The following is an 18,971-nucleotide window of genomic DNA, read 5'->3' as shown; positions in this document are numbered from 1 at the left end:
AACTGCCCACTCCTGTTACATCAACGCGGCTCATGCTTGAGGGTTAGATGGGTACACGGCGCCACCTAGGCGCCATCGTGTGTAACTACAGGTACAATGTTGCAGGCTCATGCTGCAATCCCAGCAACTCAGGCTGGGGGAAGAGGACGGAAAGCAAGATCCGCCTGGGCCAAGGGCAAGTCCAAGGCCACCCTTAGCAGCTTAATGGGACCTTGTGTCAAAAGGCAAATGTTAAGGGGCTGAGGATGCAGTTCAGTGGTACAACACTTGTGTAGCATATACAAGGCCCTAGGTTCAGTCCCCAGCACAGGAGAAAAGGGGGACACTTGCACAGCACGTGGGGCTCCATCAGTGCCATTCCCCTGCAGTGAAGGAAAAGAAACACAGAGAGGGGCCACCTCTCCACTCTTGCAGGTTAGATGTCACGGCAGCTACAGGCTCAGCTGACAACTGAGGCACACAAAGTCTGAGCAAACATCTGAGTGAGTGACACAATGTGTGGCACCAGCCATGTCCCAGGTGAAACCCAAGCAAATGTTCAGGGCTGGCTGTCACCACCCAGTGACACTCAGGGCAAGAGTCACATCTGTTAGCTTTCTCCAGCTGCATCACGTTGGCTTCTGTGCAACTCCCCTCTCAAAGCAGGTTCTGTGGGGACAGTGTCACCTGGACTGTCCAGGGACTTTACCTTCCAGTGTTCTCTCTGAGACTCTCTTGGTTTCTAGGGTGATTGATTTTGTACGTCAACTTGCTACACTACCACACCTGGTGACTGAACCAAACACGAACTCGGGCATTGAACAGTAAGTGACATGCAGTGGCAGGTGACGACCCAGTCAGCTGAAGGCCAGACAAGCAGTCTGCGGTCTCCCAGGATGGGATTCTATCCCAGCATGCAGTGGCAGTGCCTGCCTGAGTTTCCAGCCTGCTCTACAAATTCCAGGCTCAGCCCCTCCGCTGTTCGCATGTGTCAATCCTCACATGTTACAGTACCCTCATTATGGGGGAGAAGGAGGGAGAGACGGGAGGAAGGGAAGGGAAGGGAGAGAGCGAATAGAGGTGGGGGGAGGGGAGGGAGAGGGAGAGGGCTACTGATTCTGCTTCTCCACTTAGACCATGGCACATCCTTTACAAAATCCTCAGTGGCCCGCAGGACACACTTAATCTACATTCATGCAAAGTTAGGTCTTGCCTGAGAGTTGCAGCCAGCTCACAGTGGCTCACCACTCTCCTCCAGGCCCCTTGCTCACTATCATGTTTAAACATTAGGTCCAGGGATGCTGAATCCCTTCCCACAAACAACACACTCTACTCCTGGCCCTGCAAACAGATTCTCCTTTCTACAGATTTATTTTATTTTTTCAGTTATGTGTATGTGTACATCTCTGTCTGCGTGTGTTCATACATATGTGCAGATGCCTGCAGAGGCCAGCAGAGGGCACTGGAACCCCTGGAGCTGGGGTGCAAGCTGCTGTGAGCCACTCAATGTGCTGGGCCCTGTGCAAGAGTGGTGCCTGCTCTTAACTGGTAAGCTGTCTCTCTAGGCCCAAATGGATTGTTTTGTTTGGTTTTGCTTTTGTTTTTGTTTTTTCCAAGACAGGTTCTCTGTGTAGCCCTGAATTCAAAGATCCACCCTGCCTCTGTCTCCCGAGAGCTGGGATTACAGTGTGTGCCAGCACTGCTTTGCCGAGTGGGCTGTTTTTATTTCCCATCTGTGCTGCACTCCCTGTTCTGAGCAGGTCACACCAGCCTGCAGGACTCTGATCCGAGCTGTCCCACGGCACAGCCCTTAGTTCAATATTGCTATTTATTCATCTCTGTATCTACTAAGATTAAATAAAGTTTTAATGCTTTCTTGTGGCAACAACATGCTTGAGGGATACAGCACCCACAAGTGGCCAGTGGCACTGCCCTGGGTGCCACAGCTGCAGACATCCACTGTGGTGCAACGGTCAGCGAACACTAGCTCCAGGAATCCCCTGGTACACCACTCCGACCTGGGCTCCCACAAATCACCATGCTCAACCCATGCAGCTGCATGTCTGCATCCTGAGTTCCTGTGCTGGGCCTGGCGAGTCGTCAACAGACGGCCCTCAGTGGGGCATTCTGAGACTTCTTCGTCTTATCCCTGAGCGGGGACCAGTTGTTTACATGAGGCTTCCCCTCCCACTAAGACAAGGAGAAATCCTAATGTTCTAGAGTGCATTAGCAGGATGCATAGTCAACAATTATGGGCAAATAGTGTATAAGTGGGTTAGAAAGTTCTGGAACTGTTCAAATCCATGACCCTACCCAAATCTCAGCAGCCGCCGTCCACTCTGCTCACGTCTTAGACGTCACCTTGGATGTCAGCTGGGAAGGGATTGAGCTCAGTAGTCGAGTGCCTGCCCAGAATGACCCGCATTTGACTCCCAGGATTGAAGGGTGGGGGAAGAAAACGGATAAAAACGCCACTGGTAGACATGCTTTCTAATCTTCTGCTTTGACTATTGAAGATATTAGAACTATTCAACATTAACAAATACTGTACACAGCTAGTTTACTTTGCCCCATGCTGTTATGATTTAAAAGGCACTAAGCTAATTACTGCCACAGACCTGTGACTCAAGCCTCTAGTTAGAGAAAGACCAACGTCAGCACATCAAGATGCAGCCATATCTTTTCTTTTTTTTTTCTTGGTTTTTCGAGACAGGGTTTCTCTGTGTAGCTTTGGAGCCTATCCTGGCACTCGCTCTGGAGACCAGGCTGGCCTCGAACTCACAGAGATCCACCTGCCTCTGCCTCCCGTGTGCTGGGATTAAAGGCATGCGCCACCAACGCCTGACCAGTCACATCTTCTTGACAACAGAACAAATAGTCTGTTCCAACTTCCAACCCTGGCCAGGATGACAGACACCCTCTTACTGCCACCTCCACCCACCCCTGCTGCACCCCAGGCTTCGGGAAACGTGGATTCCTTACACACCTCTGGATCCTCATTTTATACTCAGGGTCCTACAGCAGGCCAGCGTCTCCCACACCAGCTCCGCAGGCCAGGTCTGACTGGCTCAGGAGGTGCCTTCTCAAAGCCTGTCTTGATCCCCTCCAATTAAATGCAATCTGCTCATCCTTCAATTATCATAATTGCATGATTCACTGTAATGACATTTAGCTTGTAGAGGTTCCCGTTCGCTGCTTCAGTCTTTTCGGCTTTCTGATCAATTACTGAAGACAAGAACACCACTACAGACATATTAAACCTCCTTAAATTAACAATAAGCAGCAGGCACACAAGACACTTCACAAACTGGAGGAAAAGACACCCCATTACATGAGAGAGGAATTGTAACTGTTCCACCTTCAGGCAGAGCAGACAAACTACTAAGCCCCAGATAATCTGGGAAAGGACTAGCTGCTCATAGAAATGCTTTGACTATGCCCACCTCCTCCCTCGCCCAGGCTCCGCCACAGGACAATCTGTAGACTGGACATGGGGATTTGCTAAGAGCAGATCTCAAGCGCCCCAGTCCATGCACACACTGGAAGCTACTTGAGGTAGGGGGAAGCCAGTCAGCTTATCTCAGAAGGTTTCTACAATGGACACATAAATCAAATCAGCCTGGCCACACCTTCAACATACACAGTTTTTAAGTCAATCAGACCTCAATAGAGATGAGTGGACTGTGGGGGCCCATAGAAATGGCTCTGTTCCATCTTGACATAAGGTCAGAGTTCAAAACTACTCTTGCTCCTTCAAGGTTAAACCCACAGTATGTTTGGCCTAAGGAGTGGCTACTGTGTGTCTTGCCTTGACAACAGAATTTTTGGCCTAAGGAGTAACTAATGGATGTTTTGCCTTAACAACAGGATATTTGTTTTACGGTGTGGTTACTTGATGTTTGGGGTATTGAGAAAGTAACTACCTTGCTGGTTCTTTGTATCATGGTAAGGAAGTCTTCTGCATTCCCCCTTTTGATTAGGGTATGGAAGAGCTTTGGCTAATACTCTTGGGCTGATCCTGGTATTTACTGGGTACCCTCCTGACTCTATCTCTTGTCTAATTCTTTCCTCAATTCACACTCCTCCTTACAAGCATGAACAGGATAAATTGGATGAACAATCCAAATTTTCAGAGCATCTTTTATTCTTACCATCTTTTAATTCTTGCCTGAGAGGCTGGGCAAGACGTTGGCTAAAAGGCCAGGAAGTCTCAGCTCTTCCAGCCGTCTAAAGTGAGCCACCTCTTACTCACTAAATCATAATTAAGCTCCTACAGGTCACCAAGACTGTGAAGGAGGAAAATATAATGAGCCTTGACCCTACAGGTCTAGATTACTCAAGGAAGAAGGCTCCATACAAGAAGAAAGATATCGCCCTCTGTGGCTAAACAGGGCACCACGGAGCTTGCTCCAAACTCCTTCCCAGGAGCTCTCTGTGGCTCCCCTTTTTGTATTATGAATGCTTCAACGCTGCACTACAGTTCCTCATGTTACAGTGATCCCCAACCATAAAATTATTTGTTGCTACTTCATAACTATAATTTTTCTGTTGTTATGAATCTTAATGTAAATAGCTGTGTTTTCCAATGGTCTTAGGGATCTCGACCCACAGGCTGGGGACAGCTGGTCGAGATAAAGCTGTAAGATTAGAGGAGCAACACACAGGAGGATGCGTCCTGGGCGAGGGTGTCTTACCATCCAGATAACCCATCAGGGTCCAGCAGTTTCCCCTTTGCTAATCTGAGCTTCCCTGGACCTAGACCGTGAGTTCCTATCACTCTGACCCACTGACTGCTGCCCCAGTGTGAAAGGGGCCTGGATCACTGGCAAGACTGGGTCCAGCACTGGTCATGGAGAAGGGAAGGAAGCACCTGAGAACAAGAATAAAAAAGAGGCATCCCCTACAGACACCTGCAGGCATGTGGCTATGCACGGAAAGACATCCATGTGTGATACAGAATACTCACTGCTTCCTTACCTGTCTGATTTAGACGCTCACACACCTATTATCTGTACATTTAGCCACTGTCAAGCAGAGGTGGAAGGATATTTTTCATAGCAAGCTTCTGTTCACACTCAGAAGGAACTAGAAAAGGGTCCCAGAACAGAGCATGCCCTGCGCAGGGGAAAGCATGTCAGTGAAACCTCGCTGCTCCAAGATGCTGGTTCCAAAGAATGCTTCTTCCATCCTACACAGTGTCAGTCCATCTGGGCAAAGGACTCACCGCTTCCAAATACGTAGCGAGCAGCAATGCTGCCTCAGCAACCTGCATCTCTCCCTGGGCAGTGCCAGCTAAAGCCACAAATCCTAGAGTGCCAGAAGCCCAGCAACTATGGAGGCTTCTCTAGACATAGCCCTGGCTGGCTGATGAACTAACCACACAACTATACACACAGCCAGCTGGAATGAAATCCCACATAACTCTCAAAGGTGTAGAAAGCACTACAATTAGGAACCAGTGACTCAACTGTCTGTAGCAAGCTGCCTGCCTGTTTTTTGTAAATAACGTTTTATGGAATCCAGTCTCTTCTAGTAGCACCCATATTGTCTACAGCAACACTGGCAAAATGGGGTAAAAGCAACAGAGACCATATGGCTTTTGCAAAGCCCAAAAGATTTACCATCTGGCTCTTTAGAGAAAAAGTTGGCCAACTCCTGGTTTGAGATTGCCACAAAGAAAGAACCCTCTCTAATGGCTGCACCTGGTGGGTTAACACATGGAAAGTGGGCATCTGGAAGTCCCAGTATTAAACTCCAACTTATGCATCACACCCCTGGATCTGGAAAGCAGTCCCTTTCTTAGTGGTTGTAGTAGAAGCTGTGGTGCCCACCAAACACTGCCAGAGAGAAAACAGTAACCAAAGGGATGCCTATCCTGCAGCTGCAACCAGAGTGACAGCTTCCTGAAGGTGCCACAAAATGATGTCAAACCAACTTAGGATAGGCCCACAATGGGCATTGCCATGAGAAAGACAAAAGTCTCCACAGCTGAGCCCTGAGGTCCGTTTCCCACACCAGAATCTAGTCTCCCCCAGTGAATGTCTCAGGAGACAAAGCAGAGGGTAGCCTCATTTGACTCCCCACTTCTCCTGCAGAGAGTTCAACTCCATGATAAATGATAAAAAGTATGGCCAATTCCACTGTACTCAGCCTTCCCAAATATCAGTAGGACCTGAATTCTAAATTAATCCCAAGGCTACAATAACAATTGGCAGCCTCATACCTACCTTCCTACCCACTACTACTGTGATAACTAGTTTTTCTGTCAACTAACCCAAGCTAAAGTTATTTGGGAAGAGAGAATCTTGATTGAGAAAATGTTCCCCACCAGATTGGCCTGTGGGTAAGCCTGTGGTACATTTCCTTGACTGGTTGAAATGGGAGGTGGTGCCACCCTTAGGCTTGTGTTCCTGGATGCTATAAGAAAGCAGGCTGAGCAAACCATGAGGAGCAAGCCAGTAAGCAGCTCCCTCCATGGCCTTTGCATCAGCTCCTGCCTCCAGGTTCCTGCCTGGAGCACCTGCCCTGGCTTCCCTTCATGACAGACTGTGGTTGGGACACATAAGGCAAATAAACTCTTGACTCTTCAGGTTGTTTCTGGTCATGGCATTTATCACAGCAATCGAAACCATGACTAAGACAGCCACCTGCATAGCTACTAACTTCTTACACACAAATGCAGCTGCTAGTGCAGTGGTTACTGGCACCAACTGGACTGTCAGCCAAGAAGTGGCTGTCCTAGGGAGAAACAGACAAGTCTCCTTCACACCACCTCTTCCGTGATGTGCACTGTGACAAAGTGGGACAGGCCTAAGTTTTTCAAGATACAGGGAACTGGCTCTCCCAAATGCATACAAGTTCAAAGACACAGTGTACGACAGACTCCCTGCACGCAGAACCCTCACTAACACAGAACTGCATGGATGGGCCTTGGGGAAGGGGCTGGTAATTCTCAGTTTGTCTGTGATACGGGGACAGAAACAGCAGCCCCCATAGGGAGTGGCCATAGGCAACAGCTTACTCCAGTTCTTAAATATATCTGCTCTCGATGCATCCCAGCTATTCACTAAATGACTTAAGGCCTGCGTTCATAGTGTACTTTCAAGGACAATCTGCTCAGAAGGAAGAAGCTCAGGGTTGCTTCTGAACAGCAACAGGACCTAAAAAGCAGGGAGGCACAAAAACTCAATCTGTACACTTACAATCACGTGGTTACTCTCAGCACAGGACTAATGAAAACTGACTTTTAAAACTAGTAAGTGCTATACATATAATCCAGCAACCTGGGGCTAAGGCAAAGAACTGCAACTTCAGGGCCAACCGAGGCTACACAGAAGCATCCTATAAATAAAAAATAAGGGAATGCAAATAACAAAAAAAAAATATAGTTAATCAGTGAGCTACTTATCCCAGTCCTTACTCAGAGTCTTCTGAGACCACGCTTCATTGCAGTCTTCCTCCATCAATCCTGACCCTAGTCACAGTGAACTCTCACCTCTGTAAGTAAATGGCCCATAGACAGCGGCTGGCTTATACAGTATCTGCCAATTACAGTAGGTGTCAATCCCCCACTTCTACTCTTTATTATCCAATCACGCAGGAACAGCTCTGAGACCCTTCTGTAATCCCAATACTCAGGAGGCTGGGGTAGGAGAACTGCAAGGCCAAGGCCAGCACATTGAAAAACCAAAGGATGAGGAAGTAGCTCACCATACATGTGGTCCAGAGAGAGACAGAGACAGAGACAGAGACACAGAGAGAGAGAAAGACAGAGAGAGACAGAGACAGAGACAGAGACACAGAGAGAAAGACAGAGAGAGACAGAGACAGAGAGACAGAGACAGAGAGAGGAAGACAGAGAGACAGAGAGAGGGGGACTCTAAAGAGACATGGACAGCTAATTAGCATCTCATCCTATCTCCTGCTATCAGGGTACCAACACTAGTGTCAGGCTTTGACATCCTTGCTGTACCTCAGCACTCACAGTTAGGACAAAACTGTAAACAGGGATAATCTCTACACAGCTCTGGAGAGGGCTAAAGGGTAGTTAACCAACCATGTTCAGAAAGCCGATGCAAGCTGGGTTTGGTGGCTCACACCTGTCATCCCAGCGCTTGAGGGCTGAGACAGGACGGTCCTCCTGAATTTGAAGCCTAACTGGATAATACAGTGAGTTCCAGGTCAGCCTAACATATCGTATGAGACCCTGTCAAAAAAAATTAAAAAAAACAAAAAAGCAGATAGAGCAGTGGTGGGGAGGAGGGGATTCGGGTCACAGCGAGCCACGGTTGACATTCCCCGCAGACGACATCCCCACCACCGGCTCCCTCCTCTCTTCCCAGCCCACTTCCCTTCCCACTAGTAACCTGTCACTTCCCGATTCCAACATCAAGCCTGACACAGGCCCTCATCTGATGGGCCAACCACACCTTCTGCACCATGAATGCCACGTGCTTCCTTGTCTTGCTAGTCTATAAAGCTTTCTTGAGTTCTCGGTTAGCACACTCTGCAGTGTTATTAACAACTGCGGGATTCCAAGCCGGAAAGGCATCCCAGCCACACCACCAGAGTGCTGCCTTAGTCAAACTACCTTTAGTGTGAATCAATGAGATTAAGAAACTGAAATTTTCCTTAATAAAATAAACACAACAAGACCTACATGCAAGGCCCCTGAGTCCTCCCTGCTTTTCACTTGTCCATAAAGTACAGGAAAGAGCACGTGCTTTAAGGGCTGGTCCCATTATCTCCAAGGCCACCTCCGCCTCAAGGCCTGTCAAATCCACTGAGATAAGGGGCTGCATTAGTACAGTTCCCAGTTGCAAAGCTGACTCGCTTCGCCTCCAATTATACAGTGTATGTTCCTAGCCTCCACCAACAAGACCACCCAGCCACGCGACTGAGACTGAAGCTTGACGGCACAGTGCACATACATCGGCTTCATTAAATCCCAGTCTATTCAGTTTATCTTCCCTGGTACTTCTTATTTGAGGCGGTGGGAGGGGGTGATTTAGGGCATAAAAAATAAAAATAGCATCATAATTTGTTTTTACCCATAAGAAGTTACCTATGGAAAATTTTTCCACATAAAAATAATGTTAACTATAAAATCTTAAGTTAAGATTTTAAGACACAAAGAGGAAAAGGCAGAAGCTGACCATACGCCCCAGAGATACTGTAACTGTCTGGTATTCAGCACTCAGAACCGTGAAGCACATTCGTGTGAGCTGCACGTCAGTAGCTGCTGTCCTCCCACAGACTTCTCCTGGGAGTGTGGCTGACGCAGCTCATTCTTTGAAAAGGTTTGTAGTGTCTACTGCATAATGGAGCAGTAGCTGCTGCACTGTAACCCTGAACCTCTCTCAGTTTAAAATGCAGGTGTCCAAGTGTGCAGAGAGTAACATGGGCCATGAAGCAGAGTGCCAACGGCCTGATGCACGCGGGCAAATGTTAGCTGAAGGTGAAGGAGTGGCTTCTGCTCTTGCTACCTGGCGTCGGCATTATTTCCTTTCAGGTAGTAATTGTTAGAGTTCCCTCATTTCAAGTTTTACAATTCCAGACAATTAAAGAGTTTTGAAAAAAATATATTCCAAGTACTTATTTGATCTGATTGCCCCACTGTCATGCCTGCTCGGCACTGACCCTAAATGCCCAAGGATGAGTAAGAGCAGTTCCAAACAGCCTGAAGGGGGCGCACTTTCCTCTTTCAATCAGTGCATATGGTTCACTCAGACTGTCTAACTTCAAATCCAGTTTGCCAGATAAGAAGAAAAATTGCTCAATCCAGGCGTGGAGACACAGGCCTGAAACCCCAGTGCTAGGGAGGTGGGGGCAGGAGAGTCACAAGTTCTAAGCCTAGGCCAGCCTGGGCTCAAGAAGAAGGGGAAGAAGGCAGAAGCTTGAGGAAGGAGGGTGAGAGCTTTGAAAATCCCTCCATTGGAGGAGACATGTTCCCAAACATCCTGCTCCTCTCCTCTCTGCGCAAAAGCGCTCAGCTGCACTACTGGGACAGTCCCGGGAGCAGGAAGAGCAGGGATGAAGGCACACTTCGCGGGTAGCTAAGTGTGGGAGTGAAGTAAAGGCATCTCACCCACGCAGCTCATACCTTATACAGTGGCCGCCGCACATCTATGGGACAGTTCTGTATGACTTCATCAACGACGTCCGAGATGGACTCCATAAAGTCTGGGTTGGCAAACTAAATTTTATATAAATATAAAAGAAACATTAAACGTTAGGACTTTATTTTTATACTTAATTACGTGTATAGGTGTGTGTCTGAGTAGGGTTTTGTGCACATGAGTGTAGCGTGCACAGAGACCAGAAGAGAGCATCATACCCCCTGGCTATGAGCCACCACATGTGGGTGCTGGGAGTGAGCTGGGATCCTCTGCAAGAGCAGTCCATACCATGAGCACTGGGACATGCTCAGGACCCCGCAAACTCATTTATTTGAAGGTAACTTATAAATATACAATTCACTAGAACTGAGAACCCACTACATGAAAATTAAAGGATGTCAAAGGAATGCCACCTGACTGAGCACATGTGTGTGGAGTGACGTGAACTCCACGTGAGTTTAGAGAAGAAAAAGTATCCACCAGTCACAAGGACAGGCAGCTCCACCGAGGAGAACACAGCACCTCATGCCAGTCAGAGAAAGCAAAGGGCACACGCACCAGCTGCATGCAGTGAGAGTCACACTTGCGAGTATTAACACCACAGAAAAGCTAGCCAGACTATGAGGGGAAAGCATGCTGAGGTGAAGGGGGCAGCTTTAGAACAAAACAGTCCAGGAAACAGTCACCTATGGATTCAACAGCATAGTTAAACATACTAAAGTATGAAAATGTCAACCTCAAATACACTTCAAACCCAGGTCATGTCCAGCAATCTCAGAGGAAGGAGGCAGCATCTAGGCATTCACCAGCTGGCACGCACTGATTTGAGATGGACAGACACACAGATGGACAGACTGTCTTACCCCCACTTCCATGCAGGGCCCAGTGCACAACAGTCCTTGGGATCAGTGACTTATATTACCACCGGCCCCCGGAGGTCAGTTTCAAATCCATTTTCTTCTATTGCTCTTCAAAGTTCTTCCTCATCTCAAGGAGTACAAGCCAACCTTAACTGTTAAGGCGGCAAAAACATGGCAAGGCAAACCAGGCAGCCACACTGCAGGGGACCCACCATGTCAAACAGCCAGCTTGCTCCCAGCACCCATTTCCTGAGAACGGCTCTCGGGGTACACTGGGGGGCAGCATCGCTCCACATGCACTGTACTCTGTCCACTAAGAGACATCTCTTACCTCAGGGTGGAAGAATATTTCCGGTCCCAGGAACCTTTCATAACCAACATCTATAATGAACTTTTTCTGGTTGATCGCATTGATCCCCGTGTACTGTTTGATCCACTTCCGGGGATCCACATCATACTTAGCAAATTCTTTGACAATATCAGGGCAAATGTAACAGTACTTCTCCTGTGTGTACACAAAAAGATATCACCAAGCATTAATAACCACCAGTGTCGCTGCCCTCTGACAATACACAGGAACCCATACATTACAGACACCACTGGCAATACTGTAACCCTGTGGGCTAGACTATCAAGCTCCTATCTGGTCGTCTTTTGACTCAGACACCACTACATTTGAACAGGTAAAGTCTGCTTTCTCTGCATCTTGGTTATTCATAACTATCATGCTTTCCCTAATTTTGTTGCCATATTGTCTGAAATAATATCTGTCTGTAAACATCAACACCTTGCCCCCATCCAGGCTTTGCATGCTCCTTCAGGCTCCCTCTTAGCCCACTCTAAAGTACAGTAACCAACCACATTCGTGTGTGTGTGTGTGTGTGTGTGTGTGTGTGTGTGTGTGTGTGTGTGTGTGTGTGTGTGTGTTACAAAGGGGGTGCTCGCCAGCCTCTTGCTAGATGTCTGCTTGCAGAGGGAAGGATTCCCTGGCCCACAAGGTGCCTGAGAATGTACCTTGCTGGCCAGGTATTCTAAGTCACTTGATCAACACTGGAGATACAATGAAATGCTTAGATCCCTGTCAGAAATAATCTAGCTGAGAGTCAAGAACTAGGCAACTGAAATAAATAACGACGTGATGAAAGATGGCAGACACTACAGAATAAAAGCAGGAACACTTGGGTTGTTACTTGGGTTGATACATTGCTGCCACTCAAGAAAGAAAACCAAGGGCTTAGGGAAAAACCTTGGGAATGTTTTAGCCTACAGAGGAAGTTTAGGGACACCTTTGCAAGCCTCACCCCAATGGAGAAGGGAGCAGCTCTTCTCTTTTGCTTTAGCACTGACTGTCTCCCCAATCCTGGAAAGTCCAGGCCCAGGAGGCAGGAGTGGCTGGCATCCTTTCTGTAGGAGCCATCCCAAAGGGACTGTTTTCAACAAGTATCAGCCAGGTTTGGAAATCTTGTCTTGTACTTCCTTGCATTCAACAGGCCTTAGGAAATGCTCAGCTGAGAGGAAAACAGCAGGGGCTTAACCTGCCCCCTCCCCTAACTGCCCTAGGCCTCAAAACCACATGGAACACAGAGTCTTCTCCAGAGTCTTCTCCAGAGTCTTCTCCAGAACCAAACAGTATCCTTCCTCCTTCTCTCTGTACAACCATCAGCCTTGGGCTCTTAAGAATCCTTGCATTTGTTTTTTTTTTTTTAAATGTGTTTTGGTTTTGATGACTGAAAAGAAAAGTTCCTTTAAAAGGGTCTGTAACTGCTGTACCCAGAGCAATACGAAGATGGGTACTCTAAATAACGACCAAAGAGCCACTTTGGTTCTTTTGCTACTAAATTCTAAATTTTCCTGTTACTGTTCTAGTGTGGGACTGAGGTCAGGAGACATGCCGGTGGGTTCCTAGGAAGGGTTCTGAGACTTAGACTGGCCTGGTTCTGACGTATATGCGCAAGGCATGGGGGGGGTCAGGTAGACGCCACTGGATTCCTGACAGCTACCGCTGCTGCTGTGACTTGTCCCCTGATTCTAATGGGAAGCATGGAGGGAGATGTGGAAGCAGCGTGCAGCTAATTGAAGGTTTTGTTTAATTAGGCTCCAATTAAACCATGCTCTACTGCACACGCTGATGGCTCAACACCAGTTATCAAGCTGCTCTCTGCGTAGAAGAGTGTGTGTGTGTGGAGCTTCGAATACCCAGCACCCTGACTCAATGGTAAAACAATCAAGCCCACACTCTCAGAGGGACAGGAAGGGGGCAGGAGTGGGGTGGTGGCATCGAGGGGAACGTCCAAGCACCATTTCTCTCTCACCCCCAAACCAGCCAGGTTCCCTTCTGTTTTTACCTTAATGGCTTTTGCGGTCTCCAGTGACTGCTCAGGAGGGATTCCCACCTCCCTCTCCCTTAGCAGCTGTTGAATGAAATACGTAATATCTCTACCTGCAATTGGGATGTGTTTGATGCAGCTTCCAATTACATAACCTTCTGCCTGGAGAGGAAGAGGAAGCAGGACAGCCATGTCAGTACCCACAGCCAGAGCCAGCTAGACCCAGGCGGTTCCCATCCGCACACTCCCTCCCCCAGCAGTGAACTAGCATGTTATGGCTCCCGCTCACCAGGTTCAGTACCTAAGGTCCTTTTAAATGACTGCATCTGCAGTTCCTTTAATATTTAAAATTCTAAACGACTCCAATAACCTGAATCTCCATGAGCAACCAAAACATTGTTTTCATTAGGAACATGGGAGAACCTGCACAGGTTAGTTCATTTCTAAAGGATGATGCTGTCGGGGAGAACAGTAAACTCAACAGGAATGCTTTCTTCTGACTAAACAGGAAAGACTTTGTCTACACACTGCTAAACCAACTATAAACCTCCTCCTAATTCAAAGTTATCATTGAGGCAAAGTACAGAGAGGCCTGTGATCCCAAACCTGGATCTAAACCCCGAACCACAGACTTCCAACCATCATCCCTAGTGTGGAGAAAATACCCTGAGGGCATTTATAGTGAAGATGAAATAAAACCCAGATACGTGTTTTATGGCAAATACTACATATTCAAGAAATGGTTCCATCCAGCACAGTGAAAAGTGACTCAAAGAAGCTAACCAGCCAGTGCCATCTGAGGACCCGTGTGGCTCGGGATCTGGATTCCCCCTGATGTCTTCCTTAGCTACTGAGGTCACGTCTGTGAAGGGCCCACAGGGAGTCCTCAATGACTCTATCTACTAGCAGGGCTAAAGCCAAGATTCCACATGCCCATAGAAGTAATACGCCCAAAAGTCGCTCATTGGCCTTTTGTGGGTGCACACTTGCCACAGAAGCCACAAGCCTGGCCCCACCCATCCAGCTTGTCTGCAAAGATACAGATGGAGGGACACTGGTGGTGGGGTTTCACACTCTAGCACTTCATGGCTTTTGTGCCACAAGGCCCAGGGGAAAGAGAGGACATGGAAGTGAACCTCGGCTCCACACTGCAGGGTGCGATCTCTGCACAGGCACGGATGGAGCCACTGATCCACCGAGAAGCTGCAAGAACTACCTTCCCAACTCTCCCTGGGCTTTCTGCTCACGTTCCTAACCTCTAGACAAAATAGTAGGCCTTTCTGAAAAGTACAAGTATTTGCAAACTTTTTAAGAAGGAGATAAAGGGCATGTCCAGTGATTCAAATATTACCTTCCTAACTAACACACCTAACTCTTCCTGTCACATTTCTCATGGACAGCATTTTATAAAATGAGCACTGCATTACATAAATGTTGCAGCATGTCACACACCCAGTGGTGGGAGAGAGCACTGTGTCGCTTTAGGGCCACACACTGCAGCTTTAGGTAATTATGTTTCATAGAATATTTGACCATAAAGAAGTTATCATTAAACTAATATGCAAAATATAACTTTAGTGTTATTTATATGGTTAGAACACAAACTAGACATAGGGTATCACAAATTAAAATGTAGACATGTATACATATGTTTGTGTCCTGACCAAAGCTTGAAAGGCTGTGCAGTTTATAATGTGGCTGTCTGAATGGGCTTATAGGTAATTTTGTTTTCTTATAATTTATTATTAATTTTTGTAAATGGGGGAAGAAACTAACTTAATACATGGTGAAAAGTTTCAAAATGCCGCTCCCTGGACCTGGGTTCTACGTGTAATATTTTATTTTCCTACCACACTGGTAGCTGAGTGACCCTGGACAAATGATTAAACAAGTGATTAAAGAACAGGCCTCTGCCTCACCCTCATCCACAGTGTGCAGATGGTGGAAACGATGCAAGCACACCTGGAGCTGAGGCCTGCTGCTCCTCAAGGTACCACATCAGAGAGAAAGTCTGAAGCCAGAATGGCATCATCTCTCCCAGCAATTCCCATTCAGACTGCTCTGAATGAACTCCAGTCTGGCACACACTTGGAAGGGAGAGGGGTCCACTCCTCCCATGGAGAGGACACATGGGCAGGGGTACAAGGGTGAGAGAGACTTGGATTGTCCTTTCTGACCAATAGGCCTCTCACAACTCAGCCTTTCAGCAGACACAAAAACAGCAGGGCATCATTCCTTCAGTTACCGAAATGAAATCCTGACGATCATTTCTCAATGAAAGGAACTACACTTATTTTGCCTGGCTTTGGCTTAGTTGGGTTTCCATTCGCTTGTTTTAGTTTGTTTGGGGTGTGTGTGTGTGTGAGAGAGAGAGAGGGAGTGAGTGAGTGTGTGTGTGAGTGTGAGAAAGAGTGAGTGTGTATGTGTGCGTATTGTGTGAGTGTGTCTGTGTGTGAGTGTATGTGTGTGTGTGTGTCTGTGTGTCTCTGTGTGTGTCTGTGTGTGAGTGTGAGTGTGTGTCTGTGTGTGAGTGTGTGTGTGTGTGTGTCTGTGTGTGAGTATGTGTTAGTGTGTGTGTATGTGTGTGTGGTGTGTGTGTATGTGTGTATGTATGTGTGTGTGAGTGTGTGTATGTGTGTGAGTGTGTATGGCGTGTATGTGTATATGTGTGTATGTATGTGTGTGAGTGTGTGTGTGTGTATCTGTGTGTGAGTGTATATCTGTGTGTTTGAGTGTGTGTGTGTATGTGTGTATATATGTGTGTATGAGTGTGTGTGTGTATATGTGTGTGAGAGTGTGTGTATGTGTGTGTGGTGTGTGTGGTGTGTGTGTATGTGTGTATGTATGTGTGTGTGTGTGGCACGCACACGCGTGCACAGGCGCATATGTACATGCAGGTGTCTATGGAGGCAGAAGGTGTCAGATTTTGTGGAGTTAGTTGAGTCAGGGTCTCATGTATCCCAGGCTGGCCTTAAACTCAGTATCAGCCAAGAATGAGCTTTAGCTTCTAAACCTCCTGTGTTCACCTCCCAAATGCTGGAATTACAGGCATGAGCCACCCCACTCAGCTTTGGACTTTCTTACACCTATCCTGTATGTTTAAAACAGATTTAGGGGCTGGAGAGACGGCTCAGAGGTTAAGATCATGTATTGCTCCTGCAGTGGACTGAACTTCTGTTCCCAGCATTGACATCCAACAGCTTACAACCACTCATATCCAGTTCCAGGGGTTCCAGTTCCTCTGGCCTCTGGGGGTACCTGCATTCATATGCACAAACCCATACAGAGACATAATATAATTAAATGAACCTTTAAAAATTTTCAAAACTTAACTTAAGGACTGGTAAAATAGCTTAACAGAGAAAGGTGCTTGACCTGAGTTGTCCCCTGGAGCCCACATGGCAGAAGGAATGACAGACTCACACAAGCTGCCCTATGACTACTACATATGATCATGGCACACGCTCCCATGCAAACACACACACACACACACACACACACACACACACACAGAGACACACACACAATTCTTCAAAAGCAAAAAACTTCAAATCTAAAAAGACTCCATATATTTATATGTGTATATTCATAACATCATATATATTTTTAATTTATTATTTATATATGGTAACATTGTAACTATGGTTCCCAAGGAAACCTGAGGGGGTAATCAGGAATGACCGACTTTCCAACGACACTAGTTGACTTTCAGAAAAATAATTTTTAAATAATTCCTTGGACCAAAAGAAAGACACAAAAGCCTCCTGAAATTGAAGTTAGGAGTCACTTCCTTAATGTTTAAAACCCAAAGGTATTGTAAGGACTTCTGCAAGACAAAACGTGAGCTCTCTCCTTCTTAGCTCTTAAATACATTTAGAGGCAAGAGCAAGTTCCCCAAAGCCCCAGGCCAAACATGGCCATCTTTCAAACTCTTTGTCACCTTTCCAGGCTTTCTAAATTCCCAGTGCCAAGGCTGGGCATGGTGGCACACACTTTTTAAATCCCAGCACTTGAGAGTAAAGGCAAATGAATCTCAGATCTACACAGGGACAGCCAGGGAGACTCTGTCTCAGAACAAAAAAGACAGGGAGAGAGGGAGGGAGGGAGGGAGGGAGGAAGGGAGGGAGGGAGGGAGGGAGGGAGGGAGGGAGGCTTCCACTACCATTTCTAAATACATCACATGAAAGATGGTATTTTAGTTAGAGGGAGTTGCATTTTGTGTTGCCTGTTTCAATTCTTCTCTTACCTCAGGGAGTAAGATAGGAACCCTGTGCTTACCACTGGGATAACATGGGTGACACCATCTCCACTGTCTATGACTATCCCCGTCAGTGTGCGTTCACCAACTTGCCGGGATGTCCATGAGGCCGCTAGAGCCAGCACCGCCTGGAGAGAAACATTGAGCATCTTCTGAAGAGAGACAGCACCCAGAAGATGAGCAGCCATCACTCGACGGGTCTCGGGTTCTGCAGTGAACTTTTCCTTACTTAGTAAGTCTGAGAAACTTCCCTTCCCTACCCATGTCACCCAAATTACAATTCTCACTCAGCCAACTGCCATGCCAGTTTTCATTTCAAATGAAGGAGTCAAGTTTTCAACAAAAACTTGTAAAGTTTTACAAACAAAAACCAGTGAAATGGAATTCCACTACTAAGTCACAAGATTTAACTTCTAGTCTACTGATGTCACAAGTGCAGCTACAAACACTGCAAGGTAATCACTTATGGAGGGTTTGTTTGTTTGTTTGTTTGTTTGTTTGTTTGTGGTTTGAGGTGGGGTCTCATGTAACCCAGGCCGGCTTCAGGCTTGTCATGGAGCCAAAGATGGCCTTGAACTTGTGATCTTCCTGCCTTCAACTCCAGAGGACTAGTAATTCAGATGTGTACCACCATACACAGCTTCTGCCATGCTTGGGATCAAAACCAGGGTTTTGTGCTAGGCAAGCACAAAATTTAACCTACCAACAGAGTTACATTCCCAGTTCTTCTCTGATACATGATGGGACCTCCCATCCAGAAACTTTGATCTGGTAGGTGCAAGACAGTGGTTCTCAGCCAGAGGCAACTCTGCTCTTCACAGAACATTTGGCCACTTCTGCCACTGCTCACTGTCACAATTGTCATCGGAGAGGAGGCTGGGACCGGATGCTGTTCCCTACTCTACCTTGCACAAGGCACCCTACAGCATGGAACTGCCCAGCCTGAAGCCAGGCCAAGATGGAACACAAGAATTTTAACTTTTAAAAAAGCATATTCTAGGTGAAGTTGACACATGGACCATCTTAAGAACCATTAGACCTTGTGGGGCATGCTGGCACACGCTTTTCATCACAGCACTCAAGAGGCTGGGACAAGGAGGGTCACCCTGAGTTTGAGGCCAGAGTATGTTATAGAGTAAGGTCTTGTATAAATAATAATAATAATAATAATAATAATAATAATAATAATAAATTCAGCATTTCTTAGTACCTCTCTGTTCTATACACTATATATGTCTTGGGAGAGAATAAAATTAATAGATTTCTTCTGTGGGAATGGGTGGAGCCTTTACTGTGTTAACAGGCACTATGATTCATCACGGAGAGACAACAGCACCTGCAAAATGCATTTCTCCATGGAACTCTTCTTTCTTAGAAGAAAGTAATATTATGCAGGAAATTTTGGAGAAAGACCCATCTCAGCTACACC

General features: G+C 46.9%; 1 protein-coding gene across 1 annotated transcript in view; it reads right to left on the bottom strand.

The window, feature by feature from the left end:
• Actr3b (actin related protein 3B) overlaps window positions 1-18,971 on the bottom strand; it is a 53,408-nt gene that overhangs the window by 12,152 nt on the left and 22,285 nt on the right. The window contains exons 5-8 of the mRNA XM_035448984.1: window positions 17,563-17,670; window positions 13,303-13,446; window positions 11,289-11,462; window positions 10,082-10,174 (exon numbers count right to left, since the gene is read on the bottom strand). Coding sequence (XP_035304875.1) covers window positions 10,082-10,174; window positions 11,289-11,462; window positions 13,303-13,446; window positions 17,563-17,670 — 519 coding nt within the window. The remainder of the gene's footprint in view (window positions 1-10,081; window positions 10,175-11,288; window positions 11,463-13,302; window positions 13,447-17,562; window positions 17,671-18,971) is intronic.

Source organism: Cricetulus griseus, chromosome 8 (genome assembly GCF_003668045.3).
Source record: "Cricetulus griseus strain 17A/GY chromosome 8, alternate assembly CriGri-PICRH-1.0, whole genome shotgun sequence".
Classification (NCBI taxonomy): domain Eukaryota; kingdom Metazoa; phylum Chordata; class Mammalia; order Rodentia; family Cricetidae; genus Cricetulus; species Cricetulus griseus.
Note: the sequence above shows the minus strand (reverse complement) of the source record. Positions and strands in the feature narration are given on the sequence as shown.